The 20,760-nt window shown below is 41.2% G+C and overlaps 1 protein-coding gene across 2 annotated transcripts in view; it reads right to left on the minus strand.

The window, feature by feature from the left end:
- GORASP2 (golgi reassembly stacking protein 2) overlaps positions 1 to 20,538 on the minus strand; it is a 36,074-nt gene extending 15,536 nt beyond the window's left edge. Inside the window, exons 1-6 of one of the 2 annotated variants that reach the window (XR_013960585.1) lie at positions 20,289 to 20,538; positions 7,875 to 7,955; positions 6,605 to 6,808; positions 6,123 to 6,209; positions 5,018 to 5,148; positions 1,030 to 1,162 (exon numbers count right to left, since the gene is read on the minus strand). Coding sequence is in view for 1 of the 2 variants with exons in the window: in XM_080667719.1 (XP_080523845.1) it covers positions 1,030 to 1,162; positions 5,018 to 5,148; positions 6,123 to 6,209; positions 6,605 to 6,808; positions 7,875 to 7,955; positions 20,289 to 20,351 (699 nt within the window). In the remaining variant the exon portion in view is untranslated. The remainder of the gene's footprint in view (positions 1 to 1,029; positions 1,163 to 5,017; positions 5,149 to 6,122; positions 6,210 to 6,604; positions 6,809 to 7,874; positions 7,956 to 20,288) is intronic. The other variant, XM_080667719.1, reaches the window with a different exon arrangement.
- Between the last annotated feature and the right edge of the window lie 222 nt (positions 20,539 to 20,760).

Below are 20,760 nucleotides of genomic sequence, written 5' to 3' on the forward strand. Positions count from 1 at the left end.
TATGGATTCTATACAGATGGGTGGATAGGTGGTTTCACCTCTGAATACTCTATTTCTGCTAGCTCCAATGCCTTCTAGCACATTTCAGCATAACTTATATAATAGCCCTTTTTCCTAGTTGCTATTTCACCCTCTGTCTTTGGACTGCCCTAGACGCTCATCTGGTTAGGGGTAGCAGATATGGTCGTGGGAGTGTGAACATATAACTACGCTGGCTCTGGCCACGAGCCAATGGTGGGGATGAGGAGGGAGCGGAGGTTATACTTCTTCAGAGCTCCTCTTCACTTTCTCTAGAATCTGGTCAAACTGTGTACCATAAAATGACAGTGGTAGCAGCCCTTCCTTTACAACTGTAGCATTTTCTTTTTGGATGTTTGATTTTGAATTATTTGTGTAGACAAGTGTTAATTGTTCTGTGAGGCCTGCTTAGGAAACAGTTTAAAGGCTTTTAATGCTGTGCTAATATCTCTTATTCCTTAAAAAGCTTCATTTTGATCCTGTAACAGTCCCTACACACCTAGCATTCTTTGCATTCCCAGTTAAGTTTCTTGAAATAATAAACACCAGCTATCATCACTTTATCACCCTCTATCTCCCTTTTTCTTAAAGCTTTGTTCTCCCCCTGGGCCTCCCCTGAGTTTCCTTTGCTGGGTCCCCTTTGCTGGGTCCCCTTTCTCTGCCCATCCATTTAAATACTAGAAATGTTCAAGATTCCAATGTCAGTCCTTTGACTCACTCAGGGGCCAGTCCTTTGACTCACTCAGGGGCCAATCCCTTGACAATTTTTATTAATGCTTATTGGGTTAAATTACCCTCTTTCCTGATGATTCCCAAATCTGTATCTCTAGCCTTGTCTTCTTTCTTAAAATCCAGACCTGTAGGATATCCAAATGGATATTCAAATTCAGCATGGTCAATACCTAACTCATCATTTACCCTACATCAACTAGTGCTACCACCACACACATCAACACCTAAGTCATTTTGGTGGAAACTTTATGATATAATCATGTAGTAAAGTTATCTTACCTCTGTAAACCCATCTTTAAGAGGAGTAATAGGTGTACCAGTCATCTGTCCTGGAAGAGATATTTTCTTTCCTTCTTCAAAGGGGCGTGTAGGTATTCGATGCAAATAACCATATCCAATGCCACATCCTAGGCTATGAAAAAAAATTTTTTTAAAGTTACTGTTATCAGTCATAGCTTGCATTTCATTGAGATTTTGAAATATAAAAACACATTCCCATTCTTTTAAATAATGTCAGTTTATCAGAGGTTCCTCTGACCACCCTCTTATGAAATACCACCCTTTTCTCCACCATGGGCACTACCTTTACTCTCCTTTATTTTTCTTCAAGTATTTATCACCATCCAACACACCATATACTATTCTCTCTCTCCCTTAATAAAATGTTAAGGTTCTTGAGGGCAGAGACCTTTTTTGTTTAATGCCTTGAGCAGTTCCTGACACATGGCAGACACTTAATAATTATTTGCTGAATGAATGTCATAGTCTTTGCACAGAAGAGCTCCAAGCACTTCTGTATGATGATGTCATTTACACATCTCATAGTTCTATTTCAAAACCCAACAAAAATCAATCCAAATTAATTCAGACTCCAATTCATCCTTACTGTTACCAGAGGCCATCTCTTTAATGATATGATTACACTGCTTCTTTCCATAGTCTATTGGCCTCCCAATATTTATTTTTCCTTTTTCCCTTTGGAGAATTATTTCTCTGCTGTTGTGTGCAGTACTGGTGTGACTGTCAATCAGAAGGCCTCTCCTGCCCAAACCAAGGAGTAGCTAATGACCAAAGCCAATCCATCTCTCCTGCCCATGGCTACAAATCTTGGGAGTGACAGAAAAACCAAAAACGCCCATTTCTTCAGTAGAATATTGATGAAATTGCCAAAGTCCTTCTGGTCTAAATTCCTAGAGGTGTTCTGAGTTCTATCCTTCCCAAGTCTGATTCTTTAACTGTTTCTTTGATTATATGAGTGATTCTCCAGCAATAAAGTCATGTCTGCTTACAACAACAGCTGGTTTCTACTGTCTGGAATCAAAGAGCCCCCACTGATATAATATCATCCTCCCACTGCCCGAAGTATATACAAATTCCTGACCACGGTATTTAAGGCCCATCACAATCAGGTTCCAACTGTTTCTATCATGACTGCTTTTATTTCCCAAACTACTTGACACTTTCTGAGCAGGCCAGGCAGATATGTCTGTGCCTCTCTCCTGCCAAGGCATTTATTATTTCTATGTGTTTTACCACCATCAAAAGATGGGAGAGCAGGCAGTGGCCAACTTTAGCTCCTCCTTATCCAAATCTGATTTCACAATGATGCTTCACATTACAAAATTACTTGTTCCTTCTCTCACTTTTTTTCCCTCCCTTTTACCATCAAAACTGCAATTCTCACTGAACTGGATCTTAGATAAATCTGAAGGGAGTAAGATTAAATAATTTACACTGATCAATGACAGCCTTTCAGAGGTAGCTACATTTTAAAACAAGGTGCTTATTAATCAAAATAACTAAGCGGTGGTAGAGAGGCACTTGAAGCAACAGCAAGACGTTCTGCGAACTTAAAGCTAGCCTAAGAATGAAAATAAGAGAAATATGCTGTAATGAATGAAATGTGGTCAGCCTCAGAGGGAATAAAAACCAGAAGCAGATACATGACAAATGAGAGTAGATTCAGGAAAATTGTATGTATGGGCCTGTTTAAAGCAATGGCTGATCAATGGTACTAAGTCATGTCAAAAGGAAAAATGTCTTCCAAAGAAAAGGAATAATCGCCAGAGTCTAGAAAAGGAGGACTCCAAGAACAGGCATGCAGCAGTGTAATTAAAAATTAAAGAACTAGTGATGACTTCCCCATCTGCAGAACCTCTTCCTTGCACGTTGATTCTATGCTCACCAAGCAATCTTGTGGTACTAATTGGACCTAAGTGTTCTAACTGGAGAAACTATTAGTTTCCTTTGTAAACTGAAAATTTGCCATTCTAATAAATACAGCAGCTTCCTTACAAATTTAGTTTATATGTGGCAGTCCCTCTGAAATTAGTCGACTTTGAATGTCTTAAGATCAGATGTCTGTGGTTATAAACCTGGACAATGAACAATGGCAACTTGATCAAGTATTGCCTCAGGCGGGCCAGATTCTTAAAATGAGACCTCTATCTTATTTCCTCAAATTGCAACAACTTAGCATTCTGGTGCAACATAGACTTTCAGGTGGTGTGGGTAAAGGTAATAGTGTGAGCAAATAGAGGCTTTCTCTAGAGAGCCTGCATCAACTAAGTCATCCTTTTCCAGCAAATGCCAGAACTTTTACAAAACACTTGAAAGTTTCCAAACACTAAGCTTTCCTGTAATAATTACTATCCTATATAATAAAAGGCTAATATGCAAATAGACCGAACGGCAGAACAACCAAACAACTGGTCGCTATGACATGCGCTGACCACCATGGGCCGCGCACAGAACATGGCAGGCATCGGCAGCAGGCAGCAGAGTGTGGAACATGGCGGGCATCGGCCGTGGTGGAGCAGGTGAGTGGGGGTGCCAGACCAAGGTGGGGTGCCAGTTGCTGTTATCGGGGCAAGCCTCTGGTGGTTACTGAAAATTCTTTGCTCCTGGGCGCTGCAGTCCCGCCCAGAGCTCACACCTGCTGCTGGCGCTGGCCCTGCTCGCACCTGCTGCTGGTGCCGCAGCTCACACCCACAGTAGGTGCCAAAGCCGCAGCTTGCACCCGCTGCCAGCACCCGGCGCCGGTCCTGATCGTTCGGCGCCATGAGCGGGTGTGAGTGGCGGCTGCTGGCCCTGATCGTCCCTGAGGGCTTCTCCACCTCCCCGCTCCTGAGGGGTGATTGGGGCAGCAGCCGCTGCTCACACCAGCTGATGGCGCCGGCCCTGCTTGCACCTGTTGTTGGCGCCGGCCCCAATTACTCCACGCCATCAGCAGGTCGGCGCCATCAGCGCATGGGAGCGGTGGCGGCAGGAGCAGGGCTGCCGGCAGACAGGGGACTAGGGGCCATGGCAGGAGGAGCTGAGGAGGGGCACAGAGCATGGGCCGAGACCCGCCCCTGTGCCCACTGCAGCCTAGTGGCCCACAGTTCCTTTCAAGGTGCATGAATTTGTGCACTGGGCCCCTAGTGATTAATAATTCCTCAAATTAAAAAAGGCTTAGAACTTTCAAAATAGTGAAAAATTTGTACAATTTAAGCAACATTGCTTAAAAAAGCAATGTAAATCAGCATGCTTTGCTTTAGCTTTTTGAAATTACGGAAGTGACTTGATAAACATTCCTAGAAAACTGATTTTATAAAATCTGCTTACCTGGCCCTAACCGGTTTGGCTCAGTGGATAGAGCATTGGCCTGCGGACTGAAAGGTCCCAAGTTCGATTCCAGTCAAGGGCATGTACCTTAATTGCGGGCACATCCCCAGTAGGAGGTGTGCAGGAGGCAGCTGATTGATATTTCTCTCTCATCGATGTTTCTAACTCTCTATCCCTCTCCCTTCCTCTCTGTAAAAAAATCAATAAAATATATCAAAAAAAAAAAAAATCTGCTTACCTGCTTGGCTTGATCCTTTCTAAATTGAGTTTTATGGTTATTGCAATTTTGTCTAATTCTTGGTTGAAATCAGCCTATCTATTTCTGAAAGCCAACAGTTTCCACAAAGTCTAGGAAATCTTCCCAGCAGCTAGAGAAAGTTACACTGTATTGTTTCATTGTTGAAGAGGGGAATTAGGAAAATAAAATAAAACTGAACTATTTGATTAAAATAACAAAACAAAAAAAAAAAGGCTATTAGCTCTTAGGTAAAAAAAAAAAAAAAGGACTATAGTCTATATACCAGTCTTCCTAAATATGTACTTTAAAAAAAGAATTATTGCTCGGCTGGTGTGGCTCAGTAGTTGAGCTTTGGCTCATGAACCAATTTTTACAACACATCTAAGTTTAAGCAGTTATAATTTAGTCTAAAAATGACCTTACCTGCCTTCTCCACCCCATGCAGAATTTGGTGTAATAATCACTTCTCGACAGTTATCAGTGTCTGTATTATACACATAAAGTTTCAATGGTTTTGTTTCATGTGTTTCAATAAGGCTGAACAGATCTTCAGACTGCAAAAGCATCACAGGAGAAAAATACTTTTATGTTACTGAACTTTAGAACAGTGGGTCTCAAACCTGGCTAATATCAAAATTACCTAGAAACTTAAAAAACACACACACACACACAACCTTGCTGGGTGGCTAAGTTGGTTGAAGCATTGTCCCATATACCAAAAGGTTGTGGATTTGATTCCTAGTCAGGGCACATACCTAGATTGGGGGTTTGATCCCCAGTCGGGGCACATACAGGAGGCAACCAATTCATGTTTCTCTCTCACATCAATATCAATGTTTCTCTCTCTCTCTCTTCCTCTATATCTAAAATCAATAAACATATCCTCATGTAAGGAAAAAACAAAACACATACACACAGATTGTGGGCCTTGCCCCAAAGATAAAAATCATTTCTTAAAACTGATACTCAAACAAGGTTTCATTTAATATATGACCTATTTACTACATGCAAAGCCTTATGTCCAGTTTCATAAGATCTAGTCAGCAATTTTAGTAAAACTCGTCTACACACAAATCCTATGTATTTTGCCTTTGCTCTCTATGATCAAGACCTGGTTATCTGGGCACCTTATTTTTTCTCTCATTTTTGATTTAGCAATATATACTTTCACTAGCTATCAGGCAAGGAAAAGGATTAAAATAGCTGAGCCAATTTTGTGACCTCTTTTTAGGAAGAGAAAATAAAATCAATAACCAAAATGAGGATTTCATTTAGCCTTGAGGTACATTAAGAGATTTTTATATACCATACACAAAATCTGTGAAACTACTACATAGTATGCGTTTTTCCCCATAGCTATACTAATGAGACACCTCCCAGATGTTCTGTTTAACTTGCTGGCATGAGTGATCTTGACCGGCAAAGACCTAAATTTCAACTCTAAATGCAAAGTATGCAAATATACTTCTGAACTTAAACATTAACAAGAAAATGTTATATAATTTTCTTTAATAAACACACTAATTACCTCATTCATGACAGTATCTGCTCCAATGATATAATCACTGTGAGGTCTAAGACCTGCCCGTGCTGCCGGAGAATTTGATTCTACTTCCTACGGTGACACAAAAACACACCCCAAAATTAATATACATAAAATAATGTTCTAAATTTTATAGCTCACAGTCCTTAATTATAGTGATTAAAAACCCCTACATTTGTAATTGTCTTGTTATAATGTCACATAATCTTTAATAAATATTTAAAATACTTCTGTAGCTATCTAACATTTCTTCTCATAACAGATAAATCATTATGTTTCTCTTCCTCATCTCATGCATTAAAAAAAATAACCTATATTTTAATAGCAATGAATTCTGATTTTCAAGAACTAAAAATAGTCTAATAAAATATCCCTACAATCTCAACCAAACTGGAGATAACCACTGGTAGAACACCTTTCTACACTGCTTCTTAAACTGCAAGTAACAGCTTACAAGTGATACGTACCAACACATGCCAAACGTTTTCATTTGCCCCATCAAAGCTGCAGAAACGAATGCTCACTCCCAACAAGCCCTGGCCACCCCACATGTTACTTGGTGTGACTGAGGTCTCTCGCAGCTCCAGTGTTTTACTACTGTAGATAAGCATTTTTACAGGCTTTTCAACATTTGCTTTCAGTAAATCCTTAAGAGTATCATTGTCTTTATTCTGTGAACACATAAAATATTTTTCTTAATAAATAAAAATGTAATGTTAACTATCTTAGTTTAAGCATCCTATGGCCTATTGGAGTAATATTAATCAACACAAAGCATTCTATGGGCAAAGGTTTCATTAACATCCAAATGTTCCTCCAAGTAAAAGAATGTTAAGTTAAAAACAATTCTTGTTAGCAACAACTTCTGACTTTTTTCTAACAGCTAACTACAGATTATGGAATTTGCAACTCAACATGGATTGAAGTGATCTAGGGCTTCAGTGATTTAAAAAAAAAAATCCAAAATATTCCATAAGAAGTCATATTACTAACAGGATTGGTGTGACTTTGGTTTTAAAATCTAAAACGTTTGCTGGCATTGAAGTTTAATTTTGGATTCTACTCCTAAATATACAGTTTAGTTATTTAATAGGAACTGGCAGGAAAAAGAAAATGGAAGCAGTATGTTAAATATTTCATTACATAAATGAATAAAGGCCATTATGTAGAAGATGTTGATAAGTAATAAAAACTTAACACTGCTGTGAAAAAAATAAGCCAACCAAGTAGCCATTGTCATAAGAATTTCATTTGCTGAAATTATGTAATTTCCTCCCTACAGGGCTTTATTATAGGTAAACTGAAAGCAACTTATAAAAAGTGGTTTTAATTCTGCACTTTTGGAACAACACATCTATGTGGTTCTAGTGACATTACTTATATACACAAGAAACTGACAAATTGAGAGTCATTTGTCAATAACCTACAAAAGTTTGACATCTTTAAAAAAAGCAAACGCTTTAATATTACTTCTTCCTGCATAAAAAATTTAAATATTTAACACTTAAAGTAAAAGTCTCCAGTGATTTTAATCCCCTAAAATAATTGCTGGAGTGTCAAGTATAGTATTTTATATTTGACATTTTCATACATTTACTAACATAATTACTTTTACAAACTGGTAACACACTTTATGTTTGTAACTAATGAATAAACACCAATCCCATATAATCTGAAAAATTACATTTTTAAAAGATACAAAATACTATACACGAAGGTACAAAAAGCTGAACTTACTAATCTTGAACCATTAATAGAAACAATAAAATCAAAGAATGGTTCCAGTCCAGCTCTATGTCCTGGGGAATTTTCTTGTACCTGTAAAAACAAAAATGCCAATATGAAAAATACAAAGCTTAATTAAAAACCGTAAGTAAAGTTTTAATACCCATCTCTCCTGTAAAACTAGATTAATTTTATCAATAAAAATTATAGCTATACACTAGTTCTCTCATTTCTCTTCCTCTAATCCAGAAAATAAATACCCTTGCAGCTTCCTAAATTCTACCCATTCTTTATGTTCACCTCCTATATGAGGCTTTCCCTCTATGATTCTATTAACACCACTTCCTACTTTTTGGAGGCAGGTTGCGGGGCAATCCTCCGAGCATTTAGCACATGACACAACAGATAGTTATTTATTACAACTAAGTGACAAATTCAAATTAATTTAGGGAGCATTTATTCCATGACTACTACTAGCAAGGAACAATTCAATTACAAAACTAATATAGGATCATAGTGGCTGGTGTCAAAACATTTATAATCTGTGGAGAAACAGGCAAGAAGAGAAAGGGGAGACAGGACATATAGTCCTCTAATAACGATGCTACAAGACCAAAAAAGTAAGGGTTAAATGCAGGCACAAAGTTCTAAAAGAAAGATTAATTCTAATTGAGGAAGCTTCACACACACAAACATTTGAACTGTACTTTAAAGAGGAGGTAGAACTTTCAAAGGTGAAAATGAACAAGAGGATAAGGATCTGAAAGTTGAAGAAATGATACGAGTAAAAACCCAAAACAGTCTGAAAAATGAGGATAATGACATAGTATAGCTAGACAACAGGGTGGTGTGGGATACAAATACAGAATTATATGTTTTGAAAATCAGAAGTCCTTTATTTTACAGGTGAAAAAAGCATTTTGTTACTTGTCTATGGGCCATAGCTGGCTAGTGGTAGAGGTGAAACTCAAAAGTACATTTTACAATTATTAATCTAATAAGGAGGCTGCCGGAAAGAGTGCAGCCAGATTTATAGACGACTTTAAGTGAAAGATTAGAACTATTTAGCTTCTCAACTCAAATGTTTAGCACCCAACTTTGAAACGGATTAAAATTACCTATTAAATTTCCTGAAACTGAAATAATAAAATTAGTAGCTGGTAGTATTGGTAATATGACAAATAAGCAAAAAAGTTAATATAATCCACTTTGCATCTCTCTATAATTTCATAATGTTTTAAGGAATTGTTATTCTGCTTTGATGTTATTAAATACTGTCAAATCTATCCTATGAAAACAAAGTTTGAATTGAGATTTGTAGGTTGATTTACTCTAACAGTCTAAAGAGTTTTAATAGTCAATTCTGAGGCTAAGGAAATAACAGATACATACATTCATCCATGCATAAATCTGTAGCAATTTACACAGTAACAAAAAATTCTGATGCTTTCAAAATTGAACACAGATTGTTCCTAGAATGTCCCTTTAATACCTGACCTCTTGGATTAGTATTACCTTATTTAAAGCCAAATTATACTATCATTGCCTCTGAATAAGTAAAACTAATTTTTTTTCCATTTATCATAATAAGGAATAGTTAGTTGTCCATTATAAAGATGCTTCAATGTTTAACTCAATAAAACTGTTTGATTTTGCTTTATGCAAATTTCCCTGCAAATGTGAGACTTAATCGTTTTTTAAGTTAAATTACCAAAGGGATTTAAAAGTGTTACCTTTAATAAAAATAGTCAATATATACTTGTTTAGTTTCTGTATACTCAAGTTTTCTTAAATGGGGGCTATTATATTCTGCATACAGGGTGGGGCAAAAGTAGGTTTGCAGTTGTGAGTACATGAAACAAAGTTTATTCCTATATTATTAATTAACTAGAGGCCCGGTGCATGAAATTCCTGCAGGGGGGTCGCCTCAGCCCAGCCTGCACCCTCTCCAATCTGGGACCCCTCGGGGTATGTCCAACTGCTGGTTTAGGCCTGATTCCAGGGATTGGGCCTAAACCAGCAGTCAGACATCCCTCCCAATCTGGGACCGTTGGCTCCTAACTACTCACCTGCCTGCATGCCTGATCACCCCCAACTGCACCCCCCCCCCTGCCAGCCTGATCACCCCTAACCGCCTCTGCCTGCCAGCCTGATCGCCTCCAACTGCCCCCCCCCCCGCCAGCCTGGTCGCCCCCAACTGCCCCCCCCCGACTGGCCTGGTTGCCCCTTACTGCCCCCCCCCCCCGCCAGCCTCGTTGCCCCCAACTCCCCTCTCCCCCCTGCCGGCCTGGTCGCCCCCAACTGACCCCCTCTGCCGGCCTGGTCACCCCCAACTGCCCCCCCCTGCTGGCCTGGTTGCCCCTTACTGCCCCCCCCCTGCTGGCCTGGTTGCCCCCCAACTGTCCCCCTCTGCCAGCCTGGTTGCCCCTAACTGCCCCCCCTGCCGGCCTGGTCATCCCAACCACCCCCCCCCACACACTGGCCTGGTTACCCCCAACTGCCCCTCTCTGCCAGCCTGGTCACCCCTAACTGCCCCCCGCCTGCTGGCCTGGTTGCCCCTCACTGCCCCCCTGCCGGCCTGGTCGCCCCCAACTGCCCCACCCCCTGCTGGCCTGGTCGCCCCACACAGCCTGCTGTTCAGTCGTTCGGTCGTCACTCACTAACCCCCTGCCGGCCTGGTCGTCCCACGGTGCCTGCTGTTCAGTCGTTTGGTCGTCCCTCACTAACCCCACTGGCCTAGTCGCCCCAGGCAGCCTGCTGGTCGTTACTGTGACGGGGTCCTGGACAATTTTCATATTCCTCTATTATTAGTATAGACTAGAGGCCCAGTGTGCACGAGTAGCTTGCTTCCGCTTGCCTCAGCTGGCTGCCCCGCCCATCGCCGCTCATAGCTTGCACCCCGCCCTCCATCGCTCATAGCTCTCTACCACTTGTAGCTCGCTGCCCCGCCCTCCACTGCTCCTAGCTCTCTGCCGCTAGTAGCTCACTGCCCCACTCTCCGCTGCTAGCTCGTGCCCCGCCCTGCCTGCTGCCAGAGCCGCTCCTCCTTTGGTCGTGACGGCATCACGGCCACAGGCCTTTTATTAATATAGATGATTAGAGTCCTGGTGCACGAAATTCATGCACTTGGGGGGTGGGTCCCTCAGCCCAGCCTGAGCCCTCTCGCAGTCCGGGACCCCTTGCTCCTTACCGCCCACCTGCAGTGGAGGTGGGAGAGGCTCCCGCCACCACTGCTGCACTCGCCAGCCGTGAGCCCAGCTTCTGGCTGAGCTCCCCCTGTGGGAGCACACTGACCACCAGGGGGCAGGTCCTGCATTGAGCGTTTGCCGTGCCCCCCCCCGCCCCCCCCCCCCCCCGTGGTCAGTGCGCGTCATAGCAACCGTTGTTCCGCGTTTCGTCGATTTGCATATTAGTCTTTCATTATATAGGAGGATTGTATAACTTTCCATATGAACAACTGTAAACCCTTTGTCCCACCCTGTATTGTCAAGCAAAATGTCTAGAACCCGAAATGGCAGATAGATTTCTCCTCAAATGGCAACTCTGAAAGGAAAATGGTGGCAGCCTGGATCTATGAGGAGAAGGAAAGTGAGGTCAAATCACAGCTGGCTGGTGAAAAAATAGTCAAAGATCTGCCAGGTATGAAATGCCTATTATGATCTTATCAATTAGGTGCAAAATGCTTCAGGTGTGAAGATAATTAGCATACCAGTAAGCCCTAGAAGCTCCCTCAGAGTGAAGTCTCTCACTTAATAGGGTCCATTATCTAGTAATTCTATTTTATCTAGAAACTAACATGCCCACTGATCAATATCACACTTCTCCACTGAGGCTGCCAAAAGTTTACCTTTTAGTTAAAAAAGGCTAACGACAATGCTTTTTGAAATGTCATCACCAACTTAGAAAGTTGGTCTCACATACAGAATCTTATCATGCCATCCTTCAAGTATAAAGTTTTACTACCATTTGTTTGAAATGCAAAGTCTTCAATACCAGTAGTGGTATTATTCCCCATAACTCAAAAAAGATTCAATAACTAACTCTGAATTCTAAAATAAATAAAATGTCTCTAACTCTATTTTTTCATTTTCATTTGCTACAAACATCAATCTCCTCTCTGTTTCTAATGGACCTTGAAATTAATTTCTTTCCCAAATTTATTTATATCATTAGTACCAGCACAATTCTGGTATTTAGGTATCTTAACTGCTGCTAGGAAGCCAGCAGAGGGAGCCCTAGGAAATGCTCTCTTGACCCTAATACACTTAAAGGAAATTTCCTACTTTTCATAGCATGGAAAATAAGATCTACAACACAGCAAATGAAACAACCACACAGATAACTTTCTCTGACAATATTATTCAATGATAAGAATCACTTAGGCATCTAATCTCTCAAGCATCAGATTCCCACTTCAATACGTTTTGTCCCGTATTGATCTGATTATTTAATTTATCGTGTTTCCTTCAAACCATCTTAATTAAATACATACACATACATAAACACACATGGTTATGCAGGCCACTTAGCACTTATTTTTGGGCCAAATATCACAGAAATTTAAGATGAAGAGGTTAAATTTGAAAGTTAAATAATTAAGATTTTGCAAGATTTAAAAAAAATGTACTGTGAGCCCTGGATGGTTTGGCTCAGTGGATAGAGTGCCAGCCTGCGTACCAAAAGGTCCCAGGTTCGATTCTGGTCAAGGGCACATGCCTGGATAGGGGGCTCGGTCCCCAGTAGGGGGCGTGCAGGAGGCAATGATTCTCTTTCATCATTAATGTTTCTGTCTCTCCCTGTCCCTTCCTCTCAGAAATCATTAAAAATATTTTTTTGGGGGGGAAAATGTACAGTGAGAAGATAACAGAGTTTTAGAGCTAGACTGGCCTGGTTTTGAGGCATGGTTTTGCCTACTTATTAGCAGCGTAAGCTTAGGAAAGTTTATCTTTATGGGCGTCAGTTTTCTCATCTGCAAGTAAGGGGTAAGTAATCTCATCTACTTTACAAGAATATTGTAGCAACTGAATGAGTGTACTGGTAAGTTTATGAAATGCTTAGCTAAGTCTCTGACATATGACAGGAGTCCTACAAATCTGAAGCTCATCTTTCTAACTTTTCAATCACCACCTGAGGGTAAGTCTTTATAACCAACTAATTCCTGGACACTACATTATTTTTCTAACCATGTATTAATTATCTCTCACCCATTAAAAAACACAAAATGTTAGCCAGCTAGGAAGGGAAGAGAAATAATTTTTTAAATGTTGTTTCTCAAAAATCAATTCCAGATGGATGATGGATCTAAAGATCAAAGGCAAAACAATAATGCTTTTAGAGAAAAACACAGGAGAATATCTTTGAGATCTTCAAGTATGAAGACTTCTTAAATAGGACACAAAAAAGTACTAAATATAAACTAAAAAAAAATTGATAAGCTAAATTATACTAAAACTACAAACTTCTGCTAGTCAAAAGACAAGTAGAAATTACACATTCAAAAAGGAACTATATTCAGAACAAATTTACAATACTGCAAATCATTAAGAAAGATAAGACAATAAAATCACAATGAGATACTACTTCATATCTATAAGTATGGCTAACATAAAAAAGACAATAACGAGGCTGGACAATAAATAATGTGGAGAAACTGGAACCCACATATATTGATGGTGGAAATGTAAAATGGTGCAGCCACTGTGTAAAAGTTTGGCAATTCCTCAAAATGCTAAACACAGTAATCATATGACCCAGCAATTTCATTCCTATATAACCAAGAGAAATGAAAACATGTCCATGTAAAACTTGTACACAAATTTCATAGCTGCATTATTCATAAAAGCCAGAAAATGGAAATTCAGCTGATATTCCTCAGCTAAAGAACAGATAAACAAATTGTGGAATACCCATAAAATGGAATACAACTTGGCAATAAAAAGGAACCAATTATTGATAGATGTTACAACATGAATGAACCCTGAGAACATTATACTAAGTAAAAGAAGCTAGTCACAAAGACCATATATTATATGATTCCATTTAAATGTCCAGAAAAGGCAAATCCATAGAAAAATAAAGTTGATTAGTGGCTGCCAGGGGCTCAGAGTAGGAAGGAGGGAGAGTAGCTGCTAATAGGAAGAGAGTTTCTTTCTCGGGTGATAAAAAGGTTCTGGAATTAGATACTAGTGAGGGTGGTATTTGTGAATATACTACAAAAACCACTGGACTGTATACTTTAAAATGTTGGATTTAATGGCATATTAATTAAATCTCAATAAAGCTGCTAAAAATGGAGAAAACATTTTAGCAGACACTAAACAAGAGGATACTGAAGTGGCCAATAAATATGAAAATGTGCTCAACTTTTAGTCATCAAGGAAATGCAAATTAAAACCACAATGCCATACCACTACACACGTATCAGAATGGTCAAAATAAAAAAAGATGGAAAATACTAAGTATTAATGAGGATATGGAACAATCAGAAACCTGATGGTGGGAATGTTAAATTAGTCAATGACTTGGCAATATCCATTAATATTGAAATATGCACACCTCTGACCAAAAATTCCACTCTTTAGTATACCAAATAGAAATGGGTATACATGTTCTCCAATACATACAGTATAATGTTCACAGCAGTACTATTTGTAACAGCCCCAAACTAAACAGCAGAATAGATACGTTTTGGTATATGCAGCAGAATTAAGCTTTTGACTTTCTCACCTCACTTTCTGATCCTCAATCATTAGAAAGTTTTATCAGATTTTGCCTGAATCTGTGTATAGATGTAATAGTTCTATACTGGTTGCTTTCCAGTGAAACATCCATCTCTTCTCCTGGGATTAAAAGTGTAACACTTTATACTAGATTTGGGTCACATCTTGACTTGAAGGAGAGAGGGACAGCAGGGTTGAAGGGAAGAAGAGTTTGGGGGAGGCAGGGGAAGGTGGCGGCAGCATTCTCCTAACTGCATTGGTTTATTTAATGAGGAATACAGAACTGCTACCTTAAAGTAACAAAGGAAATTACAAGGCTACTTTCAGAACATGGATATTATCAGACTAGGTATTTTATAAGGTGATATACAAAAATATATTTGCCCCAAGTTTCTAGCTGGTATATGAATTATCTTAAGTTTTCTAACTATGGAGATGTTTCCATAAAAGTGGCTCAGTGGAATGTGTCTTCTCTTTATTACTGCACCATCAATTCCTTCCTCACACATAAAAGGTAGGTAAGTCCCTTTGAAGGACTTCCTGTCTGCACCATCATCTCCTTTAGCTCTCAATTTAATGTTAACAATTCTCACTTCTGTACTATTTTTAAAAACAGTAGAGATGTTACATAAGACTAAAAAAATAAATCAATCAAGTAACACCTAAATGAAGATTCATTTCAACTAGACACATAAAATGATAGGAAAAGATTTGGAAATGTGATGTAATAAAAATAAACTCTAAAACCTTCAGAGTTATAAAAGATACACTTTTGGAGTGAGCTCTTCCACATCTGAAAAGGCACAGTTTCCCAATTTGGGACTTGACATAAAAGTGTAGTAAATAATTTTTTAGTAGACTAAAAGAGTTCAAGCCTCCCTGCTAAAACATTATTCTCAACTAGAGTCCCAATGCATGAAATTTGTGCAAGAGTAGGCCTTTCTCCCCGCAGCTGCTGGTACCGGCTTCCCTCTGGCCACCAGCAGGCACCTGGGAGCTGGGCTTCCCTCGCAGCCCAGGCTTCGTCTGGAAGGACGTCCGGTCTAATCAGCATACTGGTATTACGCTTTTATTATTATAGATGTTCTACCAAAGTAACTCAAAGAGCACATTCTCCTCACACTCAACCCATGATGTAACTTGTAACATATGAAGCAATTTGAAATAAAATTCTAATAGTACCTAAAAGGAAATAAAAACCCATCATTACATAGCAGCTTCCTAGAAAAAATCCATATAATTAGTAAAAAGATGTTGAAAGTGACGTTTGCTCTAAAAAAAATTAAAAAACTGACAACTTGCCGAAACCGGTTTGGCTCAGTGGATAGAGCGTCGGCCTGCGGACTGAAAGGTCCCGGGTTCGATTCCGGTCAAGGGCATGTACATTGGTTGCGGGCACATCCCCAGTGGGGGGTGTGCAGGAGGCAGCTGATCGATGTTTCTCTCTCATCGATGTTTCTGGCTCTCTATCCCTCTCCCTTCCTCTCTGTGAAATATCAATAAAATATGTTTAAAAAAAATAAATAAAAAATAAAATAGTCCTAACCTGCAACATGAAAACTTTAAAAAAAAACAAAAACAAAAAAAAAACCTGACAACTTGTCGCCTCATTTTATACTATTCAATGTTTATATAATTAGACAATATTAAAATTCAATAATTTGGGAAAATACATTTTAAGTGAAATCAAAAGGTAGGATTTAAAGTTGTAGATATGTACTTATAACAAAAGAATAGAAAAATTAAATGCCCAACACCAGAAGGTGCTGCTTAACCAAACTATGGTACAAGAGACTACTCTGAAGCTAAGTGAAACAAGAGGCAGATCTATGTGCTGCTATGGAAAGAAGGCAAGATGGGTTATCAAATGAGAAGAACAAGGTAACAGTCTATATCATATGATTCCAACAGTTATAAAAGGGGAAAAAAAAGAAAGAATAAAAGGGAGGAGGGTGTATGAAACATTTTTGAAAGAATACATAAGAAATAGCCCTGGCCGGTTTTGCTCAGTCGTTGTGGGTTTGATTCCTGATCAAGGGCATATATCTGGTTTGCAGGTTCGATCTCAGACCTTGGTCCTGGTTGAGGTACATGTGGCAGAATCGATGTGTCTCTCTCATAGTGATTTTTCTTTCTTTCTCTACCTCTCTTCCACTCTCTTTAAAAAGCAATGGAGCCCGGCTGGTATGACTAAGTGGTTGAGCTTCAACCTCTGAACCAGGAGGTCATAGGTCCATTCCGGGTCAGGGCACATGCTCTGGGTTTTGGGTTAGCTCCCCAAAGAGGGAGGGGGCACGCAGGGAGCAGCGGATCAATGATTCTCTCTCATCATTGATGTTTCTTTCTCCCCTCCTCTCTGAAATAAATAAAAATATATTAAACAAACAAACAAAATCAATGGGAAAAATATCCTCAGGTGAGGATTAACAAATAAAATAAAATAAATAAAATAAATTCTTTATGATGGTTACTTCCAGGACAGGGAGTGGGGCATAAAATAGGATCAAACATGAAAATACATAAAACATAAAGAGGAAAGTACACTGCTCAAAGCAGAAAATTTGGAAACATTTCAAGGTTATCCCTAAAGATTTTTTTTTAAAGAAGAATCTAACAATGACTATGGAAAAATGGAAAAACTATAAAGTTCAATCTGAACTGTAGGAACTTTAAAGTAATAATAATAAAAACAGCAGTGAATGTGGATGTCACTAAAATTAGTATTTCAAAATCCAGCCATATAAGTTTTTATTACTAACAAGGAAATGGCCAGGAATTGATTGAAAACTTCTAATTTAATCATTCTAGGCCTTGGTGAACATTGGTGATTTTATTCCAGGGTTAACCTGCCATATATACTCTGGTTTACAAGCTCAGTAATCCAGTGGTGGAATATAATGCTGTACATTTAGGCAATCCTATATAATAAAAGGGTAATATGCAAATAGACCGAACAGCAAAACTGAACAACCAATCAAAGCATCATATGCTAATGATATGCTAAGGCTGCTCAACCGCTCACTATGACGTGCACTGACCACCAGGGGGCAGACAGTTGACCAGTAAACCAGTCGCTATGATGTGCACTGACCACTAGGGGGCAGATGCCCCAACCCGTAGGTTAGCTTACTGCTGGGGTATGGCCGATGGGGACCTAAAACGAGATGGGCCAGACACCCCCTGGAGCCTCCCGCAGTTGCTCCCTGGCCCAATCGTGCACCGGTGGGGTCCCTCAGCTTGGCCTGTGCCCTCTCACAATCCAGGACCCCTCCTGGGATGTCAGAGAGCTGGTTTCAGCCCAATCCCGCAGGCCACGCCCCTTGGGAGGGAACCAGACACAGGGCTCATGGCTGGCAAATGCTGCTGCGGCAGTGAGAGCCTCTCCTGATTGGGACTGATTGGGCACAAGCCTGCAGCAGGCACAGTGGGGCCAGGATGAGCAGGAGCAGCAGGTAGGAGCTGCAGGTGGCGTTGGACTGCAGGTTTCACCCGATCCCTGCAGGCCACCCAGAGGGACCCCACCCGCGCATGAATTCGTGAAACGGGCCTCTAGTAACAAATGAAAGGAAGATCTTTTTATATGTTGGGATTTAACATAGTACTTGCCACTTTGAAAACAAAGATAAGAATACCAATTACAGAATCAGGGGCAGAGCAGGTTACATACTCAGATACATTTAAAAAATTCTCTGCCTGGTCAAAGTGGCTCAGATGGTTGAGCATAGTCTTGTGCACCAAAAGGTTGCTGGTTTGATTCCTGGTTAGAGCACATACCTAGGTTTCGGGTTCAATCCCTGGTGGTTGGAGCAAGTACAGAAGGCAATCAATTAGTTTCTCTCTCATATGGATGTTTCTCTTCCTCTCTCTTTCTCCCTTCTTCTCTCTAAGTATGTCATTGGGTGAGGATTTAAAAAAATTATCCTAAATTAGATGATTATTATTATTTTAAAGCTCCCTCTTATAAAACTCGAACAAAATAAGAATTGCTTAATCTTTTGCAACATTTATGCTCCAGATGCAGATAGAAAACAAGGTTGTCCCAAGTGCTTTTAAAAATCAGATTTATAGGTTAATAACGTCTGAACTATAGAATATGTATGAGTGCCTATTTACTGAGGTGCACCTATGTGAAGAAAATACACTTCAACTTGTTTTATGGCAAATGAAGTTATTAATATAAGTCATGGAATTGGAATCCTTTTGATGTGTACAGCTTTCTAGGAGACTTTTTAAACTCATTAACACTGTGTTTTACTAATTGCACGTATTAAAAAAAATCACGAATCCCCAAGGATTCATGGCTACAGTCAGTCATTGGATAATACTGAATAACACAGCCAAGAGCAGAGAACTCAAAATCAAACCAGATAATAGAGAGAAAAGTACTGCCACTAACTTGCACTTCACATCTGGAATCTGACACTTCTTCCATTTCCCCTATCTCTGTAGTACTTGGGGGTTGGCTTAACTGAAGGAAAAGGAAGGTAATATGGTTTATTAATAGATTCTCTTTATTTTGCTGTGAAAATCTTTTTCCAGCCAGTGTGCGGCTTCAAGAGGGATTTTTAGTACAGTGGAGAGACGACTAAATATGATAATCTTGAAGATCAGAAAGGTGGTTGATCACACCCCTCTCACACACATATGTGGGTACTTTAAGAGTGTGTCTGCCTAACACATGGGACGTAAGCCAGAAAGTGACGGAAGCACCAGGAAGTGCACTTTCTCACGTTCAGTGAAAATGCTCTTGCCTGTGAGGAGCTAATATCTAGTGGTGCTCTACTGCACCCTGAAATAGCGCTACAATTGGGGCCACTCTGTGGACAATCACGTTACCACACGCAGGGGTCACAGTACACAACCCTCAATGCTTCCTACAGCTAGCTCCATGAGGAGAGGACGACATGCTTTATTCACCCCAGGTTGTCCATAAGCAGGGGTTTAGCTAACGCCTTTTGAGGTGCTATGTTTCCCTGCATCCTGGTGACTGAGGTTGCTTTCCTTTGTTTACCTAGATTTTTTTTAACGTTCCCCCTCTCCTTTACCTCTTACACCACTGAGGCTCTAAACCTTAAATCTCCACCACGCCCTGAGCAATCAGGAAGAACAGAACGGAAGTTCCCCCCGGCCAGGAAATGTGGAAAAGGACAGGAAAGGTCCGGAGCGACACAAGAGAGGGGCAACTACTGTCAAATTCAAGTATGCTGAATTCCGTCAAACCTACTCCTAGGCCATTTCGTTTTGTTTGCCTTATTGGACTCTGCGGACATTCAGGCGGCGCGGAGGTAAATAAACACCTGCCGTCGCATCCTCCGCCTCTTGTCGGTGGGTTCCGGGCTTCCTTTTCTTGGAAAACTCCAAAGATACCTTCACCATCACCTCTTTGCAGAGTCTGCCCCCAACCCTTAAATTAACTAACTTTGGACGCTAAGAATTCAGGGGGAGGGGACAGAGAATGCCGTGCGGAGGAAAAGCAGCCAAGTTTCCCTGGCGAAGTCGCTGGATGCCGTCTCCGCTCCAGCCCGACCTCCCACAACGGGGGACCCGGACCCGGGGGCTGCGGGCCGGCGGGACGCGAGTGCAGTCTAGAACCGGCCTCGGCACCGCAGCGCCCGCGGACGCCGCTCCTCCGTGAGGTCGGGCCTGCCAGCCTCGGGAAAGGCCCGCCTCCAGCCCGCTGCTCCCGGGCCGCCGTCGGACCTCTTACCCGCAGGACGTGGTAGCCTTCCGTGCCGCCGCCGGGAATCTCGACGCTCTGCGAAGAGCCCATGGCGGCGGACGATCCGTGTGGCCGGGTCGGGCTCCGCGCTGTTCCCCCGCCCCCGCCAACCGCCCGCTACTGCTCCTCCGCTTAGCACTTGGGACGTGGCACTCGCTACCGCCGGAGAGCCGGGCCGCACTGCCCGCCGGGAGATCGTCTCCGCGGCAGCCGGGGCCCCAGCGACGCCGCCGACAGCGCCACCTGCCGCGAGCCCCCCGGAACTATCTAAGCGTGCGCAGGTGGAGTGGGCGGGCCGGAGGAGGAGAGCGGGGCGGGGCCTCCGCGTGCTCGCGAGAGAACGGACGTACCGTTCGTCCTGCCTGGGAACCTGGCTACGGGACCCCGGATGGGACAAGATTCATCTCCCGAAAGATTCTTGCCCGTAAGTACGGCTGATGGGTAGGAGCTCCTCTTGTGG

Source organism: Plecotus auritus (genome assembly GCF_963455305.1).
Source record: "Plecotus auritus genome assembly, chromosome: 5".
Lineage (NCBI taxonomy): Eukaryota > Metazoa > Chordata > Mammalia > Chiroptera > Vespertilionidae > Plecotus > Plecotus auritus.